Source organism: Sciurus vulgaris, assembly GCF_902686455.1.
Source record: "Sciurus vulgaris genome assembly, chromosome: 15".
Classification (NCBI taxonomy): domain Eukaryota; kingdom Metazoa; phylum Chordata; class Mammalia; order Rodentia; family Sciuridae; genus Sciurus; species Sciurus vulgaris.
Window position 1 is genome coordinate 85,800,564 of NC_136476.1, and position 22,362 is coordinate 85,822,925.

At 41.9% G+C, this 22,362-nt stretch overlaps 1 protein-coding gene across 3 annotated transcripts in view; it reads left to right on the forward strand.

Annotated features, from left to right (window-relative positions):
- The window catches only part of NUP214 (nucleoporin 214), an 85,494-nt gene that overhangs the window by 40,710 nt on the left and 22,422 nt on the right, over positions 1–22,362 (forward strand). For all 3 annotated transcript variants that reach the window (XM_079111684.1, XM_079111685.1, XM_079111683.1), the window contains 6 exons: positions 7,131–7,206; positions 8,740–8,818; positions 12,664–12,754; positions 14,906–14,967; positions 17,129–18,955; positions 20,904–20,974. In XM_079111684.1, the coding sequence (XP_078967810.1) occupies positions 7,131–7,206; positions 8,740–8,818; positions 12,664–12,754; positions 14,906–14,967; positions 17,129–18,955; positions 20,904–20,974 (2,206 nt within the window). The remainder of the gene's footprint in view (positions 1–7,130; positions 7,207–8,739; positions 8,819–12,663; positions 12,755–14,905; positions 14,968–17,128; positions 18,956–20,903; positions 20,975–22,362) is intronic.

A 22,362-nucleotide genomic window follows, 5' to 3' on the forward strand; every position in this document is an offset into this window, starting at 1 on the left:
TCTTTCAGGGAGTCAGTGTCTAGCACCCACAATTAATCCAGTGACAAGAAGAGCAGCCACCCTCCAGCACGCCCACCCTCTGCCACCTCCATGGAGCAGACCTGCCCGCTACTGTTTCTGCTTGGTTGAGTGGTACTGCTTTGCCAGCCTGCTGGCCTTCTCTTTTCTCCATGTTGGTTTATCAATGCTGTCTATTCTAGGAATGTTTTAGTTATCTCAGGGCCATAATAACAGGCCAAAAAAAAAAAAAAAAACAAGCCTGTTCTCTTTCCTATCTAGTAGTGACCTTGAAGCCTCGGAATGCTTTTGAGATCAATGTGGTATTCATGGTGGTTGTAAATCTTTGAGAGAGAAAGCTGTTTGTTAGGTTGGGGAACTTCAGCCAGATGCCCACCATCAGGAGGGGAGGGAGCAGCTGTGGAGAGACAGTGCACCAGGACAGGAAGGTGCAGCACGTGGTGGAAGAAGCCTGGCCTGGTGTCCCTGAGGGAGTCCCAACACCGTTCCTAGGCTCTGGCTCCCTCCAGTGCTCATCTGAGCTGATCTTTGAGAAGGGCTTTGTTCAAGGGGCACTTCTGTGTTTGCTCTTTTTTTTCTGACAAGAAAAATAGACACAAAAGTTGAAGAAGAATCTTGCAATTTTATCTTCTTTTCTCCATAGACTTGAACTCTGGTGTAGTATTTAATTTATATGCTCAGCATTGCCTTGAAACGGTTCCTTTAATACCTGTTTATTCAATAATTGGTAGACTTACATAATTGACAAATGAAAGTTTTTATTTATATTCTCCCCTGATAAGGAAAGCCTGGGAAGAGAACATGTTCATTATACAATTACTTACTTTTAGATTCTATGAAGTAATAGTTTCTCATATATATTTTAAGTATTTTACATTCACCTTTTTCCAAGTGGTATCTTAGGGATTTATTGTAGCATGAGTTTGTGTATTTCTGCCACCAGGCTCTTGCCTCCCTTGGTTTCGTTGTGTTTGTTGCCCAGCCCTCCTGTTCTGTGGACAAGTGTGCATCTGGAGCAAATCTGTGGCTCTTCACGCTCCTCTGTGGGGCCCTTGCTTCAGCAGACTGGGGAGACAGCAGTGAAAGACACGTGCTGAGTCCTCACTCACACGGCACTGATGGTTCAGCATGAAGACAGCTCCTTAGTTGTTGTGGTGGTATAAGGTCTGTCAAGGAGCACAGGGTACTGGGAAAGCAGAACAGGGCAGCCGAGCAAGTCTGGGCTGGGGTAAGAGTTGGGTAAGGAAAGATGCTTTAGTGAAAATGTGAAGAATGACCAGAAGAAACTGATGTGCAGAGAGTGGAGAGAGCAAGTGGAGCAGGCCAAAAAACCTGGAGGCAGACAATAAACAAAATACATAATATATGAGGTGGCAATGGGTGCAGTAGAGAAAACTGATGTGGGGGAAGGGCTCAGGGAGCGTCTGGGAATGGGTTACAGTTTTAATAGGGTGTCCAGGTTAGGCCTCCCAAGGAGGGAATGTTTGAGTGACTACTGAAGAGCTCAAGAGCAGTCTTTTGAATAATGGAGGAAAGAAAGCTCCAAGCAGAGTCTCTAGCAGGAACATGTCTGGGAGGTTCCTAATGCGCCAGAAGTGGGGGCACAGGTCAGAAGGTTGGGGAATATGTTGCTGGGGAATATGTTGCTGGACACTATGTCTTGAGGTCCTGCTTTCCATTCTTTGGGGTATACATTTAGGAGTGGAATTGCTGGATCATATGGTAATTTTTGTTTTGTTTTTGGTACTAGGGATTGAACCCAGTGGCACTTAACCACAGAGCCACATCCCCTGCCCTTGTTATTTTTTGAGACAGGGTCTCACTTAGTAGCTTAGGGCTTTGCTGAGTTGCTGAGGCTGACTTTGAACTTATGATCATCCTGCCTCAGCCTCCCAAGCCTCTGGGATGACAGGCATGTGCCATCATGTCCTTCTCATGTGGTAATTACATAGGTAGCTTTTGGAGCTGTTTCACAAACTCCTGTAACAGTTTCTATTCCCAACAGCAACATGTGTGGGGCTCCGGTTTCTCCACATCTCCACCAGCATTTGTTATTGACTATCTTTTTATTACAGCTGTCCTCACAGGTGTGAAGTGGTTTCTTATTCACATTGTAATTTTGTTTTTAGAATATCAACTTTTAATTTTTTTATTTTGTCCATTTTATGTATTCATTTTGGTATTGGAGCTCAAACCCACGGCCTCTTGCACGCTAGGCAAGCACTCTACCATTGCGCTAACTACACCCCACTCACATGGTTTTGATTTGCATTTTACTCAGGACTGATGCTATTGGGCACCTTTTCATGGTCTTATTCACCGTGTGTTTCTTTGTTGGAGAATGTCTAGTTACATTCTTGTGTGTGTGTGCGTGTGCGTGTGCGTGGTGGTTCTAGGATTAGACCCAGGGAAGCTTTACTACCAAGCTGCATCTCTAGTCCTTTTGACTTTTATTTTACGATAAGGTCGTGCCAAGTTGCCCAGACTGACCTCACACTTGGAATCTTCCTGTGCTTGCCTCCTGAGTCTCTGGGATTGTAAGTGTGTGCCACTGCACCTGGCTTTCTTCTTTGCTGGTTTTAAAATTGAGTTATTTTTCTTTTATTGTATTTTTTTATATAATCTAGATTCCTGTCCCTTATCAGATATATAGTTTACAAATATTTTCTTCTGTTTCTTGGATTATCTTTCACTTTCTTGGTGTATCCTTTGGTGAACAAAAATTTTTCATTTGACCATGTCTAATCTATTTTATCTCTTGTTGCTTGTGCTTCAGGTGTCAGATTTAATTAGATATTGCTAATCCACAGTTGTAAGATTTATACCTTTACTGTCTTTTTAAAAAGAGTTGTTTTTTTTTTTTTTTTTTGTGGTGCTAAGGATCAAACCCAGTGCATCACAGGTGCTATGGAAGTTCTCTACCATTGAGCCCCAACCCCAGCCACCTTTTTGAGTTTTTAAGTTTAGCTCTTATATTTAGGTCTTTAATCCAATTAATTTCTGTAAATGGTGTGAGGTAGAGGATCAAACTCCATTCTTTTGAATGTGACCTGGCATCCTTGCCTCATTAATTAGTCTTTGTTGTTAAACTAATATTTGTTAATGATGTAGTACCTTTTTTTATGTATAATTGTACACAGTTTGCTCAAATTTTACGGATGTTTGTCTCCAGCATAATGAGGAATATTGGTTTATAATAGTGTTTCTTTTTTTGTAATGTCTGTACAGTTTTAGTATCAGAATAATGCTTTTCTTAAAGAATGAGTTAGAAAGTGTTCTTTCTCTTCAATTTCCTGGAAGTGTCTATGTAGATTGGTATGATTTCGTCCTCAATGTTGGGTGGAATTCCATAGTGGAGCCTCCTGGGCTTGGGACTCCCAGTTTGTTCTGTAGAACATCGTCGTCTTGCTGGTGCTCCATGGGCAGTCCCCAGCACGTGTGCTGCCTGCTGGTGGTTGGAGTGTTCTGTAGATGTTGAATAGGTCAGTCTGATTCTCCGGTGTTCAGATCCTCTACATTCTTAATACTGGTCCTATCAAGCCATGAGAGTGGCGTTGACATCGTGTGAATTTGCCTGTTTTCCTTGTTGGCATGTCATTGTCATGTGTTTTAAAATCTTAGTTGCACAAACATTTAGGATTCTGTGTTCTTTGATGAAATGAGCTAGTTATTATAAAATGACCCTCTTCATCCCTAGAAGATCATTGCTTAGAAATCTATTTCCTTCCATATTAACCTTCACTCCAGCTTTCTTTGTGTGGCGTTAGCATGGTATATCTTTTTCCATTCTATTTTTTTGGATTTATTTTGTTTTTTATATTTAAAATGGGTACACAACAATGTGAATATACTTACTACTACTGAACTCTGCACTTTAAAATGGTTAATTTTTAGGTGGCAAATTTTATTCTGTGCAGTTTACCACAGTTTAAAGTAAGTTAAAAAAATAAAATGGCTTTCTTGTAGACAACCTATGGTGGGTCTTTGCTGTCTTTAGTCCATCCAGTAGTCTAACTTTGCATTTAAGTGCAGTTGTATGATTATCAGCCTGTTTGGGTTTAAGTCCACCATGTGCTGTTGTTTTCTATTTTTCCTATCTGTTCTTTGTCCCATTTTTCTCTCTTTCTACCTTATTTTGAATTATTTTTTATTACTCTATTTAATCTTTTTTGTTGCCTTACTTACTGTAACTTTGAGTGGTTGACTTAGGCTCATAGGATGCGTCTTTAGCTTATCATAGGATGTCTTCAGGTGATGTCATAGTACTAGAGAGTGGTGTGAGACTCTTGCAACCGTGTTCTCGGATTTCTCCCTTCTGCTTCTTTGTGCTATTGTACATTTTGCTTCCTCCTGGGTCTTAAACCCCATGATTTATTATAAAGAGTTGATTGTCTTTTAAATGGATTTAAATAAGAAGAAAATATATTTATCCATGTACTTACAAAACTTACAACAAAACCAAAGTCACTTTTATTCATACTACAAATGTATAATCACTACTTGCATTTTTTTTATTTTTCTTCTGTGAAAAGTTATCTTTTCAAAGTAAAATTTGAACACACACTGCTTTGTAACTCCTTCATCTTAACCATGAAACTCAACTGTTTATATTTTCCGTGTCATTAAACTTTTCCCTACAAAATCTAATTTTTGTATTTCACATAAGTCTTTTGGAAGCTCCAACTGCAGTTCTAATTGACATTATCTAGGTTACTTAGAATCTTGACTTTCATGCAGGAACTGCAGTTAGATTTAACAGATTTTTGGATAATGTTTGAATCCTCAAGGACATAAAGTTTACCACTGGGGATGATAGTTGGCCATTATAGCTCTATTGATGAACTTAAGTATCCCCCAGGAATGAATTGATAGCTTTTGTTTTCTATTAACAGAAATAGAAATGGTTTCTATTATTTTCTCTTTTTCCCTCTGAATTTGTTTCTTCAGTTACTTTTGAAAAGTTGTCCTGTTTACTTAATTGCCTCACCTTTATATTATTACCCTAAAATTCGTTATGTATTAAATAATTAACTTTAGTGGCTTGCACAGTTTAGATCTGCTCTGTTATATGTACATGAGCAATATTTGCAATAATGATGAAGACTTAGCAGTATTAAAAATAAGCAGGTCTTTCATTTTTTGAACTCCATAAAAATGTTGAAATGGATGAAAAGAGTGAGCATTTGGCTCTTTTCACCACGAAGGAATGAATATTTACCTTGTTAAAGTTCATAAAAGCTCAAAGGGCTGCAAAGAAAGAGCCTAGGCAACATTTTAATGCTACATACTTAACATCTCCCTTTTGTAATTGCTTGTGCCATTTTCTGTTTGTGGTCCTTTGTTCTTTGTTTCCAGGCATGGAACAGAGTGTCAGGATGAGTTCCTAGTGTCCTTCAGGTCCATCTTGCAGCCTTCTAAGACATAGTCATCTGAATTTGGCTTTTCCATGTCATGATCTTCCAACTGTTGATTTCCATGTGTTGGCTCATGATCATGCACCAATCTTGAGTGTTTGAGAGCTCACTATTCTTTTCTGTTTGCCTTTTTGGAACATGGTGAGATTTTTGGTTTATTGACTGTTTACACCAAACAGCATTTCTCTGCAGGGTTGTCACATGGCTTGGTGTATAGGTACCGTGAGTTGTTAATTTTGTGTGTTTGGGGATTGAAGATACCCAAGAGATACATAGCATTGTCACAAGTAAATAGAACATTTACTTTACTTAGAACGTACTGAGTGCATCGTTTAATTTACTCTCATATAGTAACCAAATTTGGGGTATAAAATTTTTTCCAAGATTTGCTTTTATTTTTATTCCTAGTTTCTTGTTTGTCATTGAGAAAGCATAAGAGTTTCACTTCCTTGTGATTCTCATGAGCTCAAACCATTTCTCTCAACAAGTCTGCTTGTCCTCCCAGGGATTGCTGGGTCCCTGCTGCCTTGCTTGCACATTCCATTTCTCCATTGGAGATTGAGCAGAGGTGGGGGCAGAGCACCATATCTGTGTACCTGCTTGGCAGAATATCTCAGGGCAATAGGGGTGTATTCCTCCAGAGAGATGCACATTTACATCTTCTTCTGGCTTTAGCAGATACATAAAGCAGGTTTTGTTTCATTGAAAATAAGTCCATTTTTCTTCTTTCAATCTAATAAAGTCTGTTTGGAAGGTTCCTATGTTTTTCCAGGAGAGAATCCTGGCACGATTAAGTTGTTAGATAGTTTTCCTCCATGATGCATTGGCCTGTCTTTCCTCTTCCAAATTAACTTTTTGCCAGAAAATTTTTAATAATCCTCTGTAAATCTGGGAAGAGTTCTGAAAAATGAAAACGGATCCTGAAGCTATTACTGCTGTACTTGCCAGTCAAAGTAACTTGGGGTGGAGGACAGATCAATGGATTGAAAAAACTGCCCCCAGGAAGCATTTCTCCAATGTTGTTGCATTGACAGGTGATTTTTCCACATGGTGACACTAACGCTTAATGCAGTAACAGTTCCCAGCACACAGTGTCAAGGTTAACAGAGGGTGGTGATGGGAGAGCTTTCTGCAGATAGGTGCACTTTTCATACTGGACCAAAGGTGCAGGCTGGAAACAAAACAGTGGCACAGTTGACTCCCCTGTAGGCTGACCCATGGGCCCTGGGCTCTTGGGGAGAGCAGCTATGAGAAGCTTAGTCTTCTCTTCGGATAGCACCTTTAAGCTTTAGGTAGCAGCTCCTGTGTATCCCACAGAGCCTGTTGAACATTTTTCAGGTTTGGAAAAGAGTATCAGGAATTCCCAACATGGTCTGGAATGGAGGGTGGCCCAGAACGAAGAGGGGTCACCCTCCAGGTAAGAAAAATATCTAGTTCTTGATAGTTGAAAATTATTTTCTTGGAATAACAGGAAGAAAATAAGTTTTAAGGTCACTGCTTTGACTTTTATGCTATAAATCCAGGTTTCATTTTAAAGATTTATTCTTCAGTTAAAGTCAAATGAGTTTGGTTGGGATCCCTGACATCTGTCTTCTACCCAAAATTGGTGTCACTTATTGAACAGAACATTGGTTCAAGGCTGAATGTGACTTCCACCCAGACCTGCCCCTCTCTGAGCATATCTTTGTGTTTTTTCAGTTCTTCCGTGCCGTACTCCACAGCCAAAACCGCCCATCCAGGATTAGCCCCAGTGTCTGCCAGCCAAGCCAAGCAGGTAACTTCACTGATTTCCACATTAGCAGTCATGAGTGTCTGTCTTTGTACTGTTTTCAGTTCTGACTCAGTTTAAATGAGCCACAGGTGTGATAGAAACCTGCAATCCTTTTCCTACAACTCACGCCGATCTTCACATGGTTACCGGATCAGTCAGTTAGGGCCCCGTGCTCTTTCCAGTGGGCCATCTGACATTCTGCACTGGTTATCTTGGTTGTAACCCTAACACCATAGGTTTGAATGAGGTGTTTTGGTTTGCAGTTTACTTTCACTTAACAACTCAGTTACTGTATACAGCTGCCCTGTGCAGTAGGTGTGTAGATATGTCCCACTGAGGCAGCAGCCTGGGCTGCTGACTTCTGTCTGTGGTGCTGTCTCACTGCGCCCGTCAGTGTTGGTGTCTGGGGTAGGTTGTCTGGTTTTCTCCTGCAACGTTTTTCAGAGGTTTCAATTTTCAGTGATGTTATGTCTGGCTTTAGGCGTTTGACCAATAAACAATGTCTCCTACAGAACAGGTTACCTTGTAAACAGTTAAACTATCTAAAAAAATAATAGGAGATGGGTGGTAGGCAGATAAGGCTCTCTGGGACTTCTCAAGGAATCCTGGTTTCTTCATTACTCTTATGTCTGTCTCTGTGATCAGAATTCTGAACATCAGAACTTGCCTTTGTGAGTTCTCAGACAGGCCCTATTCCTCAGTATACCATGACTAAAAAATGATTGTTTATGTAATTAGTATTTGGTACTCTGCTGGACGTTTTCACATTCACCCTGGAGGACACGTGGTGAGTCATAAATCATGACACATCTCCAGAGCATGGGCTGGAGATGAGAACTCAGACAGTTTTGCTTATAACTTTACTATGAATTCACTGAGAGCTGAATGAACCACTTCCTTCATTTGCTCATGTATTCATTCCTCCACCAAATACTCAAGTGCCTTTTATATGCCAAGCCCCGAGCTAGACACTAGAAAGTAGCCACAGCTAGCCAGGGTAGACTGCCTTCTAGAGCATTCCCATTAGTCCTTTTTCTGTGCTCCCATGTTATCTTATAGGTGGCCGATTTAATCCCATCATCCCTGAGGTGGGGTACCTATAAAAACTTAAATTGACCAACAAAAATGCTGTTTATGGTAACTTTAGAAATAAATTCTATGATTTTAGAGTTCTATTCTTTTGAGAAAAGTAATAGGTGAATGATTATAGAGCATTTGAAAACGTATAAAATTTTTTTCAGTAATATGAAATGTTTTTTCATATACGTTTACATAAAGGATATATAAGCTGTAGATTATGATTTCTAACCTATTTAATGTACTTGTATCAATTTCATTAAAGTATGTGAATAGTTAAAAACCTGGGACATAATGAATTAGATTGAAATTTTGATTTCTTTCTACCTTGTGTGTGTGTGTGTGTGCTAGCTTAGTTTATGATTTTACTTTTATATTTGCATTTACATTTTATATGTTCCTTTCTCTCAAAGGTGATTCATAGTTTAACATGAACATCTTTCTTATGTGCTCTTACAGGGTTCTCTAATAAATTCCCTGAAGCCTTCAGGGCCCAACCCAACAGCCAGTCAGTTGTCATCTGGTGATAAAATTTCAGGTCAGTTTGCGTATTTTTGTGTCAGTGAAAATTAAGGTGAATTTTTAGCATCAACAGGCTTAATAATAATAATGCATTGAAATACATCACATATGTTTAAATCTATAAATTCATAATGATACCAAGAAAACTTAATTTATCATTATTTTAAAAGCTGGAAAATAAAGGTAAAGGAAGCAGTGGTAATCTTACCATTTCTCTGTAGCTTCCACCAATGGATGGCAAACGTTTCTCTTTGTAGTTTTCCACTGATGGTTACAGGTGACTGATTGCATTAGAACTTGTTTTGCAAACTCTAGTTAATTAAGGTATCTAGGCATAGAGTATCAGTCCCTGCTAACATCACAAAAAAAGGATTACTGGACTTTATGTGCTTCCTAGTAGAAAACAGTACTGCTTATGAAGTCTTGCCAAAAATAATAAAATCAAATAAAATGAGAATCTGATTAAGATTCTAGATCATTGTTGTCCAAAAGAAATATAATGCAAGCCATATATTTTATGTGATAGTAACCACATTATAAAGAATAAAAAGAGGAGCTGAAGAAATAGCTCATTTTGGAGAGCACTCACCTAGCAAGCAGAAGGGCTGTGGTTCAAATCCCCCGTGCCTCAGGGGAAAAAGAATAAAAAGAGCCAGGGGAAATCATTTTCAATATATGTAACTTAACCCAAATACATCCAAATACTATTTCAACACACAATCAGTATGTAAACTGCTAATAAGATACTATATATTATTTTTTGTAATAAATCTTCAAAATAGTGTAGATTTTGTACTCAGAGCACATCTCAGTTTGAACCGACCATGTTTTGAGTGTGCAGTTGCCACATGTAGCTAGCGGCTACCATTTTGGACAGCACCACTCGAGGTCTAGGGACCAATTTATAGGAACATAGACACAAGTGATCATGGGGAACCTCACCAGAGCATCCAACAGCACGATCCAAACTGTGGGAAATTCGGATAAGTCAGAACCTGGTTTCTTCAACAGAGAGTAGCGAGGAAAAAAGGCAAGATTGGGGAGGAAACCGTATACTAAGAGATTTCAAAGGCAAAGGAGAGACAGTTGGGGAGAAGTTACATGTCATGTTTGTAAATGCAGACAAATAATGTAACTAGGAAAAGAAAGAAGTCAGTACAGCCATTGTTCAGATTGTAGTTGCATTTGAGGAGAAAAACAAGGTTTTAATCAGAAGGGAGCACACACTGAGAGCTTCTGGATTAACTGTGTTGTTTTCTTTACCTGGACAGTGGTTATATCACAATAATTGTGGTTAATCTATGCATTTATTGTAAGAAGTTTTCTGTGTTGTGTTGTATAATGAAAAGGTTTGAGTTCAATAAATACTTGATTTATTTATGAAACATGAAAGAAGCACTTCATAGAGTTTATTATTCTAGATCACAGAGGAAGTAGATACAGGAAATCAAGTATGGGGTTCATATTTGAAAGGCCTCAGCTGATGAAAAGTTTCTAAGAAGTTTTTGGGCCCTTCAACAGCTTCTGAAACTTTGAGTTGAGTTTGAAAACCGTTAGAGCAAGAGGAGAAAATTTTTAAATTTTTTCCCTAAATTGAAGCCACTAGCCTAGCTTTCTCCTGCCCTGCTGAATGATCACAGTTTAGAAATGAGTGGATCAGAATGTTAACCCTCTCCTTCCCTGTATAAAAAGGAATAAAAATTCTTTTGGCTCATGATGACAGTGTATAAGCCGGTAAAATGTAAAAAATTAAAACATTTGTTACCGTGTAAGAGCTCAGAAGTCAGTGCTGTACGATTTGATGGCTCCCCCGCTTCTCTAGCACTCACTCCGTCATGGTTATTATTTTATTAGTTTTCACCGTAACCATAGTGTTTCGCCCAGAGTGTGCATTGCTTAAGCAAGCCAGCTCACAGCCCCTGATTTTCATGTGGGTCTTGCTAAGTGTCCCCTTTTGTTGGCTCCTCTGTAGCCCACCTCTTTTGCTGTGGGTGACTGTCTCCTCATTGGCCTTGTGCTGCCTGCAGGCCCACATGTTTACTACCCTCTGGGCTCTGGCTTTTACTCTGATCCAAGTCATCAAGTGGGTCTTCAGCAAATTCTGTTGGAGATGGCTTCATCCCTTGACTGCCCACTTCCCACACCTCTGCTTAGTCATACAGTCATTCTTCCAGGGTCGTCTAAAGCTTTCTGATTGGATATTGGGTTTGCCTTCAATAAATATTCCTTGTACTCAAGGAAAACCATTATTGTGTAAGCTGAAGTTGTATTCTAGAATTTGGATTAATACAGAGCCACAATTGGTATCATGTATATACCTCACGTGAAAAGGAGGTGTACAGCACTTCTCAAGTGGGGCCTGACACTCGATGTAAAAAGGAAAACTTTAGAGAAATTGTCAGATTTTGAATCATTTAGGATTCAAACTAAGACTTTTTTTTTCTATTTCTGGCTAATATTTTAGAAAAAGGTTTTGAAAGATCATATATCCTAACTTCTTTCAAGGACTTCATTGAAGAGCTCTTTGTCACTCTTGAGGCTAAGAATCAAGGAACCCTAAGGGACTTTGCTTCATGCATGTCGTAGGCAAGTAGTGAACTGAGAGAACTTTCCGGGGTGCACCACTCCAAGGTGAGGGTGGGAGGCCCTTCCTTGCTGCTAGGTGTCTGCTGTGTGTTTCACTGGCTAGATAGTCAAGGTTGAGAAAAGAATATTTTCTTTCTTTTGGAGGGAAAACCACCCTGAAAAATAATGAGTTTGCAAAAAGTTTCTTAAAAAACAAAAAGCATTTCTAAATCCTCTATAGAATAATTTTATTGGTTAATAATGGAAATACTCTTATTGTTTTTCTGGTTATGAAACTTACATAACCACAAAAATAATCTGGGTGTAGAAAGATAAAATATATAAAGTGAAAACTGTTGCTGGGCAGGCACTCCTGTAATCCCAGCAAACTCAGGAGGCAGAGGCAGGAGGATCACAAGTTTGAGCCAGCCTGGGCAACTTATTGAGAATGTCTCAAAATAAAAATAAAAAGAGCTGGGAATGTAGTTCAGTGGTAGAGTACCCGTAGATTCAATCTGCAGTACCACAAAAAAAGAAAGTATTGTGTAAATAAATGTCCTATTCATCTTTCCAGGACTGGTGCAGATCCTCTTACTCCTTTTAAAAGGTGGCCTAAGATGCCATTATGTGGTTCCCTGTTAGGTTTTAATAGTACTCTACCGATACTTCAGGTTGTTTCTTATAGTTCACAGTGATGAACGTGTGTGCACATTTAAAAAATACTTTTACTAATATCTACTCCATATTCACTTAAAGAAAGGGTATTTTTTTTCTTATTGTTTGGTTTGTTTGATCTGCACTTTCTAAATGGAAAATGCAGAAAGGTATAGAGAAACAAGTATGGTATAGTGATTCAGCAGGGAAGTCACCACTCAGAAGCTTGAGCATATTAACCTATGTATCTTTGAACTTTTGTCCTTCAGTGTATGTTAATTTGAAATGCTTATAAAGCTGCACAGTTGGGTATATATTCCTCAGCCTCACATCATAAGCACTTTCTCATACCATTAAAATCTATATCTATTTAAGACTAAATTTAAGCTGAACTAGAACTAAAGTGACAGTGTAGTGTGCCTTAGATTGGAACATTGGGAGAGCCAGAGAGCAGGTCCAGAGGCCCTCAGCAAGGCTAGGCAGCACGCCACTCCCCATGGCTCCTGACTTTCACAAGAGGCACGTGGGGTTCTGGAAACTGAAGCTGCAGCTTCCAGCAGCACCACACAGCCTGAGCTGCAGGGAATTACAAACCAGAACAGTGCTTCTAACTGGTTTTTTTTGTAATGTCCTTATTTTCAGGGCCAGGGACAGCCAAGATAGAAACAGCTGTGACCTCGACTCCATCTGCTGTGGGGCAGTTCAGCAAGCCTTTCTCATTTGCTCCTCCAGGGTCAGTAATGAAGTTAAGTTTTATGGCAAATCCTTAGCTACTGCGTAGATAGCTTCCCTGAATCTTAAAACCAGGAGGGACATCTATATGCTTATTCAATGTGCACGGCAGTAATCCATCTGCTGATACGGCAGCAGCTGAGCATCCTAGTGTAAACCTACTTCCTCTTTGTGGTTCAAACTTATACATACATGTGTTATCGCCTGTTTGTGTATTTGTTTTGTTTTTTAGCCTACACCTCATTTCCTTTGGGTAGTGGATCTCTAAAAATCTGTAGATCATCTAAGATATTTCAGTCAGACACCATTTAAGGGCTGGCAACACTTTGGCTTTAGTATACTCAATAGTTAGTTTAGTTCAATATATAAACCTGTGCAGAGAAGGCAATGAACAATAGCCGTTTGAAATTTTGGTTTGATATAGATGTTAAGAAATGTGTTTTAGTTTCATTTTTTGAAGAAATAATGATGTCCATGCATGTGGAGTTGAGTCATTTATGAAGTTGAAGGCTCATCTAACTCTCATTCCCAGGAAGGCCTTTGTTCATTGTGCAGAGAATGCTGCTCACTGGGAGCCACGCAAGCTGCGGAAGCATCCTCTTCCGCTGTGATGGACCAGCCACACGTTTATTGCCATTGGAGGGCCCGAGTTCACTACCATTAGAAAGCCTCTTCCATACTTTGAATTTTTCCTTATACAACAGAAACCACACCAACCCTGTTCCTTTTCCCTGGCTTTAATATTTCTTGACTATCCTTCAATCTAGCACATGAAGACAAAAGAGAGCATTAGGATAGAATTCAAGGGAGAAATGATATATTTTTTCTGTTGTGAATTATTGTTTTATACTTCTCAAAGATCATTTTGAAATTTTTAAGAGTATGTCAATGCCAAGAATTATTGCATCTTTTACAAATGCTAATACTTAATCTTGCTTCATCAGTCTGTGGAATGATACTCCTCTTCCCATTTTTAAAATAAGATGGAAAAGTTTGGGTCATTGAGCCAATATCTTGGCTCTATTTGATAAAAAATTTTCTCACCAAGGTTGAGACCTGCCAACAAGTAGTGGTTTTTGTTTGTTTGTTTGTTTGTTCTGGTACTGGGGAATTGAACTCAGGAGTATTTAACCACTGAGCTACATCCTCAGCCCTTTTCATTTTTTTATTTTGAGACAAGAATCTCACTAAATTGTTTATCAGGACTTTTCTAAGGCAAGTTAGGCCTCAATTGCTGAGGTTGACCTCAAACTTGCGATTCTTCTGCCTTAGCCTCCTGAGTCATTTCCGTCCTTTTTTTTAATATGATAAATATTTAGCACATCTTTAGATGGTCTTTGTGCATTTGAAAGAGGCAACAATGACTAAGAAACTATAAATTCTTGTGTTTTTTTACTGTATTTGATATGTTTGGTCGTTTATACTTTAAAGCTCTAAAGTTATAAAATTTTGTTTTAGCTTTAAATACACTGCATAATTTCTGGTTTATGCTTGTGCTGATCTTCCTTCTTTAGCTGTGACATCTTCACTTACAGTATAAAGAACAAGTACGGAAGGAGAGAGGCGATGGTGAAAGGCGTTGGAATGTTCTGAACCAAATTTTCCCAGCCTGGAGCCAAGAGTTATATCAAAGTGGCAGGGACAGTGGCTCTTGCTGCTTCTGGTCCAGCATCTGTTCTTGTAGCATGGGGCTCCCCTGATGCACGTTTCAAGTTCAGCATGGGCTCTTAGGGGTTCTCCCTGGTCCAGGGCTTCTGCTCTTGCACTCCTCCACGAGGCAGGCCTTTGCTCCCATCTCTGTGCCCAGCACACGTCCCTGGTGTTTTTCCACTGCTGCTTTTCTGCTCTTCTTGGAATAAGTCTCCATGCAGACCCTTGCCATGGGAAGCCCAGCCCTCTCTCCATGGCCTGCCACCCCTCCAAAGCCTCTCAGCCACTGCCACTGTCTTGGCTCCCCTGTACATTACCTCTCCCTCTCCTGCTGGGAGGTGTGAAAGGACTTTGCTGCTTCTACAAACATGCTTTCTCCCTCATGCTGTTTATCTAGCACATCAGTTCCTCAAGAAGAGAGTGTATGAATGAATTGAAACATTTGAAGGACAATATAATGCCTCAGGTTTATTCCTTTTTAACTTCTTTTTCCACTCACTAGGGCTGGCTTTAATTTTGGGATAATCACACCAGCACCGTCTTCTAACTTCACTGCTGCACAAGGTACAGTCTTTGTGTCGCATGGCACTGCTTTTGTGTTTCCCCTAAACAAGTGCAATTTGTTTTCATACAGATATATAGACATTGTAAGTGTTCCTCAGTCTCGCTTACCATTTCTGCAGTAAATTAAGTGTTGGTAATGTGCGTTAGAAACGTGTTCAAGGGGCTGATGCTGTAGCTCAGTGGTAGAGCACTTGCCTGGCACCAACAGGTCCTGGGTTCTATCCCCAGCACTGGAAAAAATAAGTTCAATTTGAGAAACTTTTTCTTCTGTAACTTAAAATTTTCTTGATTTATGATGATTCTGTAGGGTGCACTGTGGAAGTAAAAGACCAAACCTTGGTTTTTTTTTCTTGACAGCCTGTCAGCAAAAACACTGGTCCATCCATATTGTTATAAATTCATCAACTTACATCTTTGATTTCTGGTACTGGTGATTGAGCCCAGGGCCTTACCTGTGATAGGCAAGCACTCTACCACTTTCCTCCCAGCCCTTTTATATTTTGAGACAGCATTTTGCCAACTTGCCCAGGCTGGCCTTGAACTTATGGTCCTCCTTCCTCAGCCTCCCCAGGAATGTTGGAGTTACAGGTACACTCCACCACACCCAGTTAACTAATCTGTTTTTAATGCTTACAAGAATTCAGACCTGTAAAAACCCAAACCTATTTGTTAAGTGCCTTCTGGTTCTTAGTTTAATTTGTCTTTTATTTTAAAAGAAAACTAATTGTAGCAATGACATGTTCGACGCCAGGCACCGTGACACACACCTTTAATCCTCACTACTTGGGAGACTGAGGCAAGAGGATTGCAAGTTTGAGGCCAGCTTCAGCAACTTGGTGATAACATGTCTCAAAATAACTGGGGGCAGGTGTGTGTCTCTTAGTGGTAGAGCCTTGTCTCAGCAAGTGTAAAGCCTTGGGTTACATCCTCAGGACTAAAAAAGGTGGGGTGGGGGTTCATATTGAGGAAAACAGGGAAATATGAAAACCTATGAAGGAGTTTAGAATCTCACTTGTACCCCTCAGTAGTAACCACAGCAGTTCTCTTATAGTTCCTTCTAGGAGTTTTGTCTCCCACTTAGTTTGACAAAATGTCTTTTGTGAATTTTTCAATGTCAAAAATCTTGTAAACGTCATCTGTAATGGCCTCATAATTCTTTCTGTTGATAGAATTATTCTGCCGGTCTTTAACCACCCACCTATTGGACATTTTGGTTATTTCCAGGTTATCCCTATTATACATAACACAGTGCCTAATCTTTTATTTTTCACTCAGAAATCTTTGGGTTTTGTTTTTCAATTATGAAGCAGAGTCTAGCTGTGTTGCCCAGGCCAACCCTGAACTCCTGGCCTCAAGAGATCCTCTTTCCTTAATTTCCAGAGTAGCCAAGGCAGGAAGAGAGCAAGTCCAAGGCCAGGCTAGGCAGCTTAGCAAGACCCTGTCTCTAATAAAATAATGAAAAGACCAGAGGTGTAGTTCAGTGGCCAAGTGCTTGCCTAGCATGCAGCAGGCCCTGGATTCAGTCCTCAGTACCACCAAAAAAGGAACAAAATCATTTGTCAAAAATCATAAGGAAAATTAAAATAGGAATACAATAAAATAATAATTCTAGGTAAATGTTTTAATTAACATGAAAATAGCAATCCAAAACCATAAATGGCTCAACACCACCAGTGATAAAATAGCTTACTGAGTAGAGCCCTAATAAGTCACCCTTAGTTGTACCTAAAAACGACTGTGGATTGACACTTGGTGCCGGTAAATATAAAGGGAACACTTGCACTGTGAACCAGATCCTAGTCTCTCAGAAGGCTCAGTGGGCTAGCACGGTGCTGAGGGTATCGGGGAGGGAAGCTGCTTAAGTGTGGAGTCAGAAAATTAGAAGAGGTGCCTTTCATGTGTTCTAGGTGTCATGTATTTTCTGTGATTTAATGGTCATAAATGGTCCACTCCTTTCCACCTCAGTGTGATGACTCAAAAAAAGCTAAAATTTCTATGGAGAAGCACTAATCCTGTCCTCCCCAAAGGAAGCTGCTGTTAGAGCCAGCGATTCCTGATCCCCAGAGGGGAGAGACTTTGGCTTAGGAGTACAGTCAGTGGGAATGTGATAGGTCATACTTCGTTGAATCCAATCCATTTCCCAATTTCTCTCTCTTGCTAGGGTCGACACCCTCCACTAGAGAGTCGAACCAGCTGGACGCCTTCTCCTTTGGTGGGGGAGGCAAACCCTTTTATGAGACCGTCCCGGACAGCTCCCCTCCCTCCACAGTCACACCAGGACCCAGTACCTCTGGAGCTGCCACTGCCTCTCCAGGAGACTCTGCTCCCTCTGGCAGCAGGCCCACGGCACCTGCTGGAATTCCGCTCTCCACTACTGCTAGCAAGCTGGAAACGCCACCATCCAAGTTGGGAGAGCTTCTGTTTCCGAGTTCCCTGGCAGGAGAGACTCTAGGAAGCTTTTCTGGACTGCGGGTGGGCCAAGCAGAGGATTCTGCAAAGTCAGCCAGTAAGGCCTCCTCCACAGGCCTCCCCAGCAGCCAGCCAGCCAAGACGTCAAGTGCGTCCTCAGGCTTTAGCTTTACAAGCCCTGCGGTGCTGGTGAAGCCTGCAGAGCCCCTGGTGCCCTCCTCTGTGACCACCACCACAGCAGCTCCCCCAGCAGCAGCCAGCACAGGCACCAGTGGCTCTTCAACTGGCATCTTTGGCAGTCTTCCACTAAACAGTGCGGGGCCCTCTGGGGTGATCAGTTTTGGTGGGACTTCTTTAAGTGGCAGCAAGGCTAGCTTTTCATTTGGAAGCCAACAGAGCAGTAATACGGTGCCTTCCTCTGCTCTCCCATCAGCTACGACTGCCACTCCCCCTCCAGCCTCCTTCCCCACGTTGTCATTTGGTAGCCTCCTAAGTTCAGCCTCTGCTCCCTCCCTGCCCATGTCCTCTGGAAAGAGCACAGACGAGGTCACATCATCAGCTGCACCCGAGCAGTCAGGCCACAGTGAGATCTCAGCCCCCACAGCTTCGCTCCTCGGGCAGCAGCAGGCAGCCCAGCCTCCCCAGGCTCCTCCACGCACTCCCGACTCAGTTAAAAAGGAACCGGTTCCTGTGCAGCCTGCAGTCAGCAGCCCCAACACGGCAGCATCTAGTACCAGCCTCATGACACCTTCTGCAGAGGCCACTCCAGTGGCCACTGGGGGCCCTGATGTCAAAGCAGAGGCAGCATCTCCTTCCTCCTTTGCAGTGCCTGGGCAGGCTGCTCTTGCAGCAGCTACGCTCCCAAGCACAGTACCCTTGTCCGTCGAAACGTCAGCCTCCCCGACAACCTCTAGTCCTGTTTCCAGTAGTGCTACGGGCCCCACTACAGAGACAGCAGTGTTTGGGACTGTCACTTCTGGCTCATCGGTATTTACTCAGCCACCTGCTGCCAGTTCTAGCTCAGCATTCAGCCAGCTCACCAGCAACACTGCCACTGCCCCCTCCACTACCCCCATGTTTGGGCAGGTGGCGGCCAGCACTGTGCCAAGCCTATTTGGACAGCAGACAGGCAGCATAGCCAGCACGGCAGCTACCACGCCACAGGCCAGCAACTCAGGGTTCGGCAGTCCTGCTTTTGGTGCCTCATCCCCAGGGGTCTTTGGACAGACGACCTTTGGGCAGGCCCCAGCCTTTGGGCAGGTGACGAGCAGCCCTGCAAGTGGCTTCTCCTTTAGTCAGCCTGGGTTCAGTTCCGTGCCTGCTTTTGGCCAGTCTGTCTCCTCCACCCCTGCGTCCACCAGTGGGAATGTCTTTGGTGCGTCCTCGAGTACCAGTAGCTCCAGCTCCTTCTCATTTGGACAGTCTTCTGCCAACACAGGAGGGGGGCTCTTTGGCCAGAGCAACCCTCCTGCTTTTGGTCAGAGCCCTGGTTTTGGGCAGGGAAGTTCTGTATTTGGTAGCACTTCAGCCACTACTTCCACGGCAGCACCCTCGGGGTTTAGCTTTTGTCAAGCTTCAGGTAAGAATTTATGGATTTTTATTTTGTTCCTCTCTGTGCTATTTGAACCATTTGCAACAAACTTGTATTACTTTGGTAATTAAAAGAAAGAGAAGAGAAACAAAAAATAATGTGTAAGATTTAGAAAGGACCTTAGAGCACATGCCATTGTGGGAGCTTCCTGGCCTGGTGGGCCAGGTCTGCTGCGTGGCTTCAGTTTGCCCTCAGCAAGCTCTCTGCTCTACCAGCCACCAGAATGTCAGCCTCATGGGGGAAACCAAGCAGCTCTGTTTAAGGTCGTGGCAAATAACTGAATGACTCATAAATATGAAATTTTGAATTTGGAAGTCATCGTGTCCAAAGCTGTGAGGCCTCAAGGAGACCGATCTCAAATCAGACAGCGCTGATGGTGGAGCAGGAAGGAAAAGCAGGTCTCCTCCCCTCACTCCACTGCTCTGATGCTTTGTCGCTTGCTGAAAGGGTCAATCTAACATTTGAACGTTAGCTTTTTTTCTGTTTTCAATGTTGTGACTTTTAAAAACACAAAAAGTTATCAGTAGACAGACCAATTTGGAAATCTGTTCCAAGTTTGACTTTCTGACGGTTTTCTTATGAAAGGCAATTTTTTAGCAGTTAGGCTGTGGGGAGAACAAGGATTTGGTGGGCAAGACTACAAGCAACTGCTGATTCATTTCTTCAGTGATAATTTATTTGAAAATGACTCTTAATTTACTAGAAGGAAATGTTCTCCTTCTTGCAACAAATGTTTAACTCCTACTAAGTGCAGCTAAAAGTTCGCAGTGGTGAAAGATACTTTGGAGGTCCACTAGTGGCCTGTGAAGAAGCCAGGTGCCTGTTCTGGATGGCGGACATGTGATGACTTGGGTCCGAGGGTGACCAGGGAGAAGGCCTGTGTGGCGTAAGAGAGCAAGATGTCTGTCTCCAGCGCATCGTTTGTTCTGCAGTCAGGGCTTGAGAAAGCCTCCAGCCAAAGGCTTTGTCAAACCAGTTCAGCAAACTCAGATTCTCTGAAGGATCTTCATTTAGTACCTGTGTGGCAAGCTGCCTGGGCATCTCCTGCAGCCCTGATGGAGGAATTGAGGCTTGCTGAAGTTTACGTGTCTAATAAGCTGCAGAAATGAGGGTGGCGCTCCTGCGTCTTCCTCCTCGCTCAAGGTCTTATGTTATAATGTGGAGTTCCTCCTGACTCGTCCTGGCTACATTCAGCCCAGCATCTCCACAGTGTTAGGCCACTTGGAGGGAAGATAAGCTACCCTCAAAGAATCTGGTGTTTGAGATGCAGAAAAATCCGAGGAGTAGAAGAATTCATAATGTTAAATCAATCATTGGAAAGAATTCTTGGTGGCCAAAAGCCTGGGGAGAAACTGTTCTGAGAGTATACCACCTTATTAGCCCCTGCCCATGTGATAGGAGAGATTCAGCTCCTGGAACTTTGGAATTTGTATTATTACAAGATTTTAGCAATGAAACAGGTCTTTTCAATCACCCCTCTGTAAGGGCAGGTTCTGCATTTGCAGTTAAAACCAATCACAGATCAAAAATAATCAAAAGAAATCTGTGACTGAACATGCACAAACTTTGTTCTTGTCATTATTCCTAAACAATAAAATATAATAATTAGTTACATGCCATTTACTTTGTTCTAGGTACAATCTAGAGAGGATTCAAAGTGTGTGGGAGTACTGTGTAGGTTATGTAAATCTATTTTGTGTAAAGGACGTGAACTTGCACAGATTTGGGTACCTTGGAGTGTCGGGGGGCATGAATACCCAGGAACGGCTGTATGTGTTCAGATTCTTCTCCATTTCGTAGATGGAGAAACAGTTTTATTCATAAGTGGATTTATTGTGGGGTAACTTAGCATACCCGAATGCCATTTAAAAATGAGGCACTTGGATGTCATAGAAGACTCATCCAAATTGTACTTTTCTCTTCCTCTGTTTTACAGGTTTCGGGTCTAGTAACACTGGTTCTGTATTTGGTCCAGCAGCCAGTACTGGTGGGACAGTCTTTGGCCAGGTAAATAAGTACATTTGTCTCCATTTGTGTCAGCATGTGTCAGGTTTCCCCTGTGTAATCTAATCATCACATGCAGTTCATGTTGTGTGTCCAGGCCTAGCAAACAGTCCATGTGGTTCTTAAGCTCCCCTCCAGCTGCCTTGAGGATGTGGAAGTCTGCACTGCACATTAGAGAGTCAACAGAATTTGGATCCTCCTTTGGCAGATGTCTGGGAAAGTGCTTTACTGGCCTCCATCAGTCTGCCTGTTCCATTAGGCTGGGGTTGGCAACCTACAGTCCACAGGCTAAATCACCCCTACCTTGATTCTGTACGTTCTTGAGCTAAGAATGGCTTTACATTTTTTAAAAACTTTTTGTAATTATAATTAATTTTTAGTTGTTGGTGGACCTTTATTTTATTTATTTATTTGGATACAGGGCTGAGAATTGAACCCTTTGTCCCACACATGCTAGGCAAGTGCTCTACCACTGAGCTTCCACTCCAGCCTGGCTTTTACATTTTAAAATGTTTTTTTAAAAAAAGAGAAAAAGAGAAAGAAGAAGAAGAATATGCAGCAACAGCCACATGTGGTCCCTGCACTAAGCTGTCTGAAGCCCAGGGCTGAGCGAGGCATCGTTTAAAGTGCCCAGTTATGTCAGCGTGATCATCTCAGCACCTGTGTGGGCAGAAGACGAGGGCACCGAGGGCCCAGAGAGGTGGAACTCGACTGTTAGGTGCCAGCCACTTTTAGAACACAGGAACCTCAGGAGAGGAGTACTTCAGAAGAAAGGGCCTCTGATTATCAGAGATGACTGTGACTTTTCGAAGGAGGACTTGGTCGGACTCCAGTAGATGAAGTGGCGGGCACGACGTGTGTCTCGCACATCTTCAGTTGGAGGTTTTCTTTATCGAGAAATTATTTCTTCCTTTTTTCTTTGAAGATGGGCTGCACCCTACTCAGTGATCTTTCTTAAAAGAGAAATGAAACTATTGATTTCCAGTTTCTGGTAATGGTGGAGGCCTGGGTCTCTCAAATCAAGTTCCCTTCTGAAAACAGCAAAAAGAAAAAATGTCATGAAGCATACAAACCACAATTTTAAAGTATTGATGAGCTTAGGAAACCCAAATTAAAAGGAAAATGAAACTTGAGAAGGAAACTGGAATATAGAAGCCAGTTCTGTCCTGAGGGCATTTCCTGATGTGAGAAAATTCCAGTTTCTGTATGTAACAGTCCCAGGGGCAAAGGGACAGGACAGAATCATTAAGATGCACAATGTGGGGAGTTCAGAAGAAACCCTTCACACAGTGAGCAGACTGCAGATTCACGTGGCTGTGCCTGAGTGGGACTCTGCCTGATGTGGCCTCCACATGCCCAGCAGAAGCAGCTTAGACCCACTTTGAAACAGG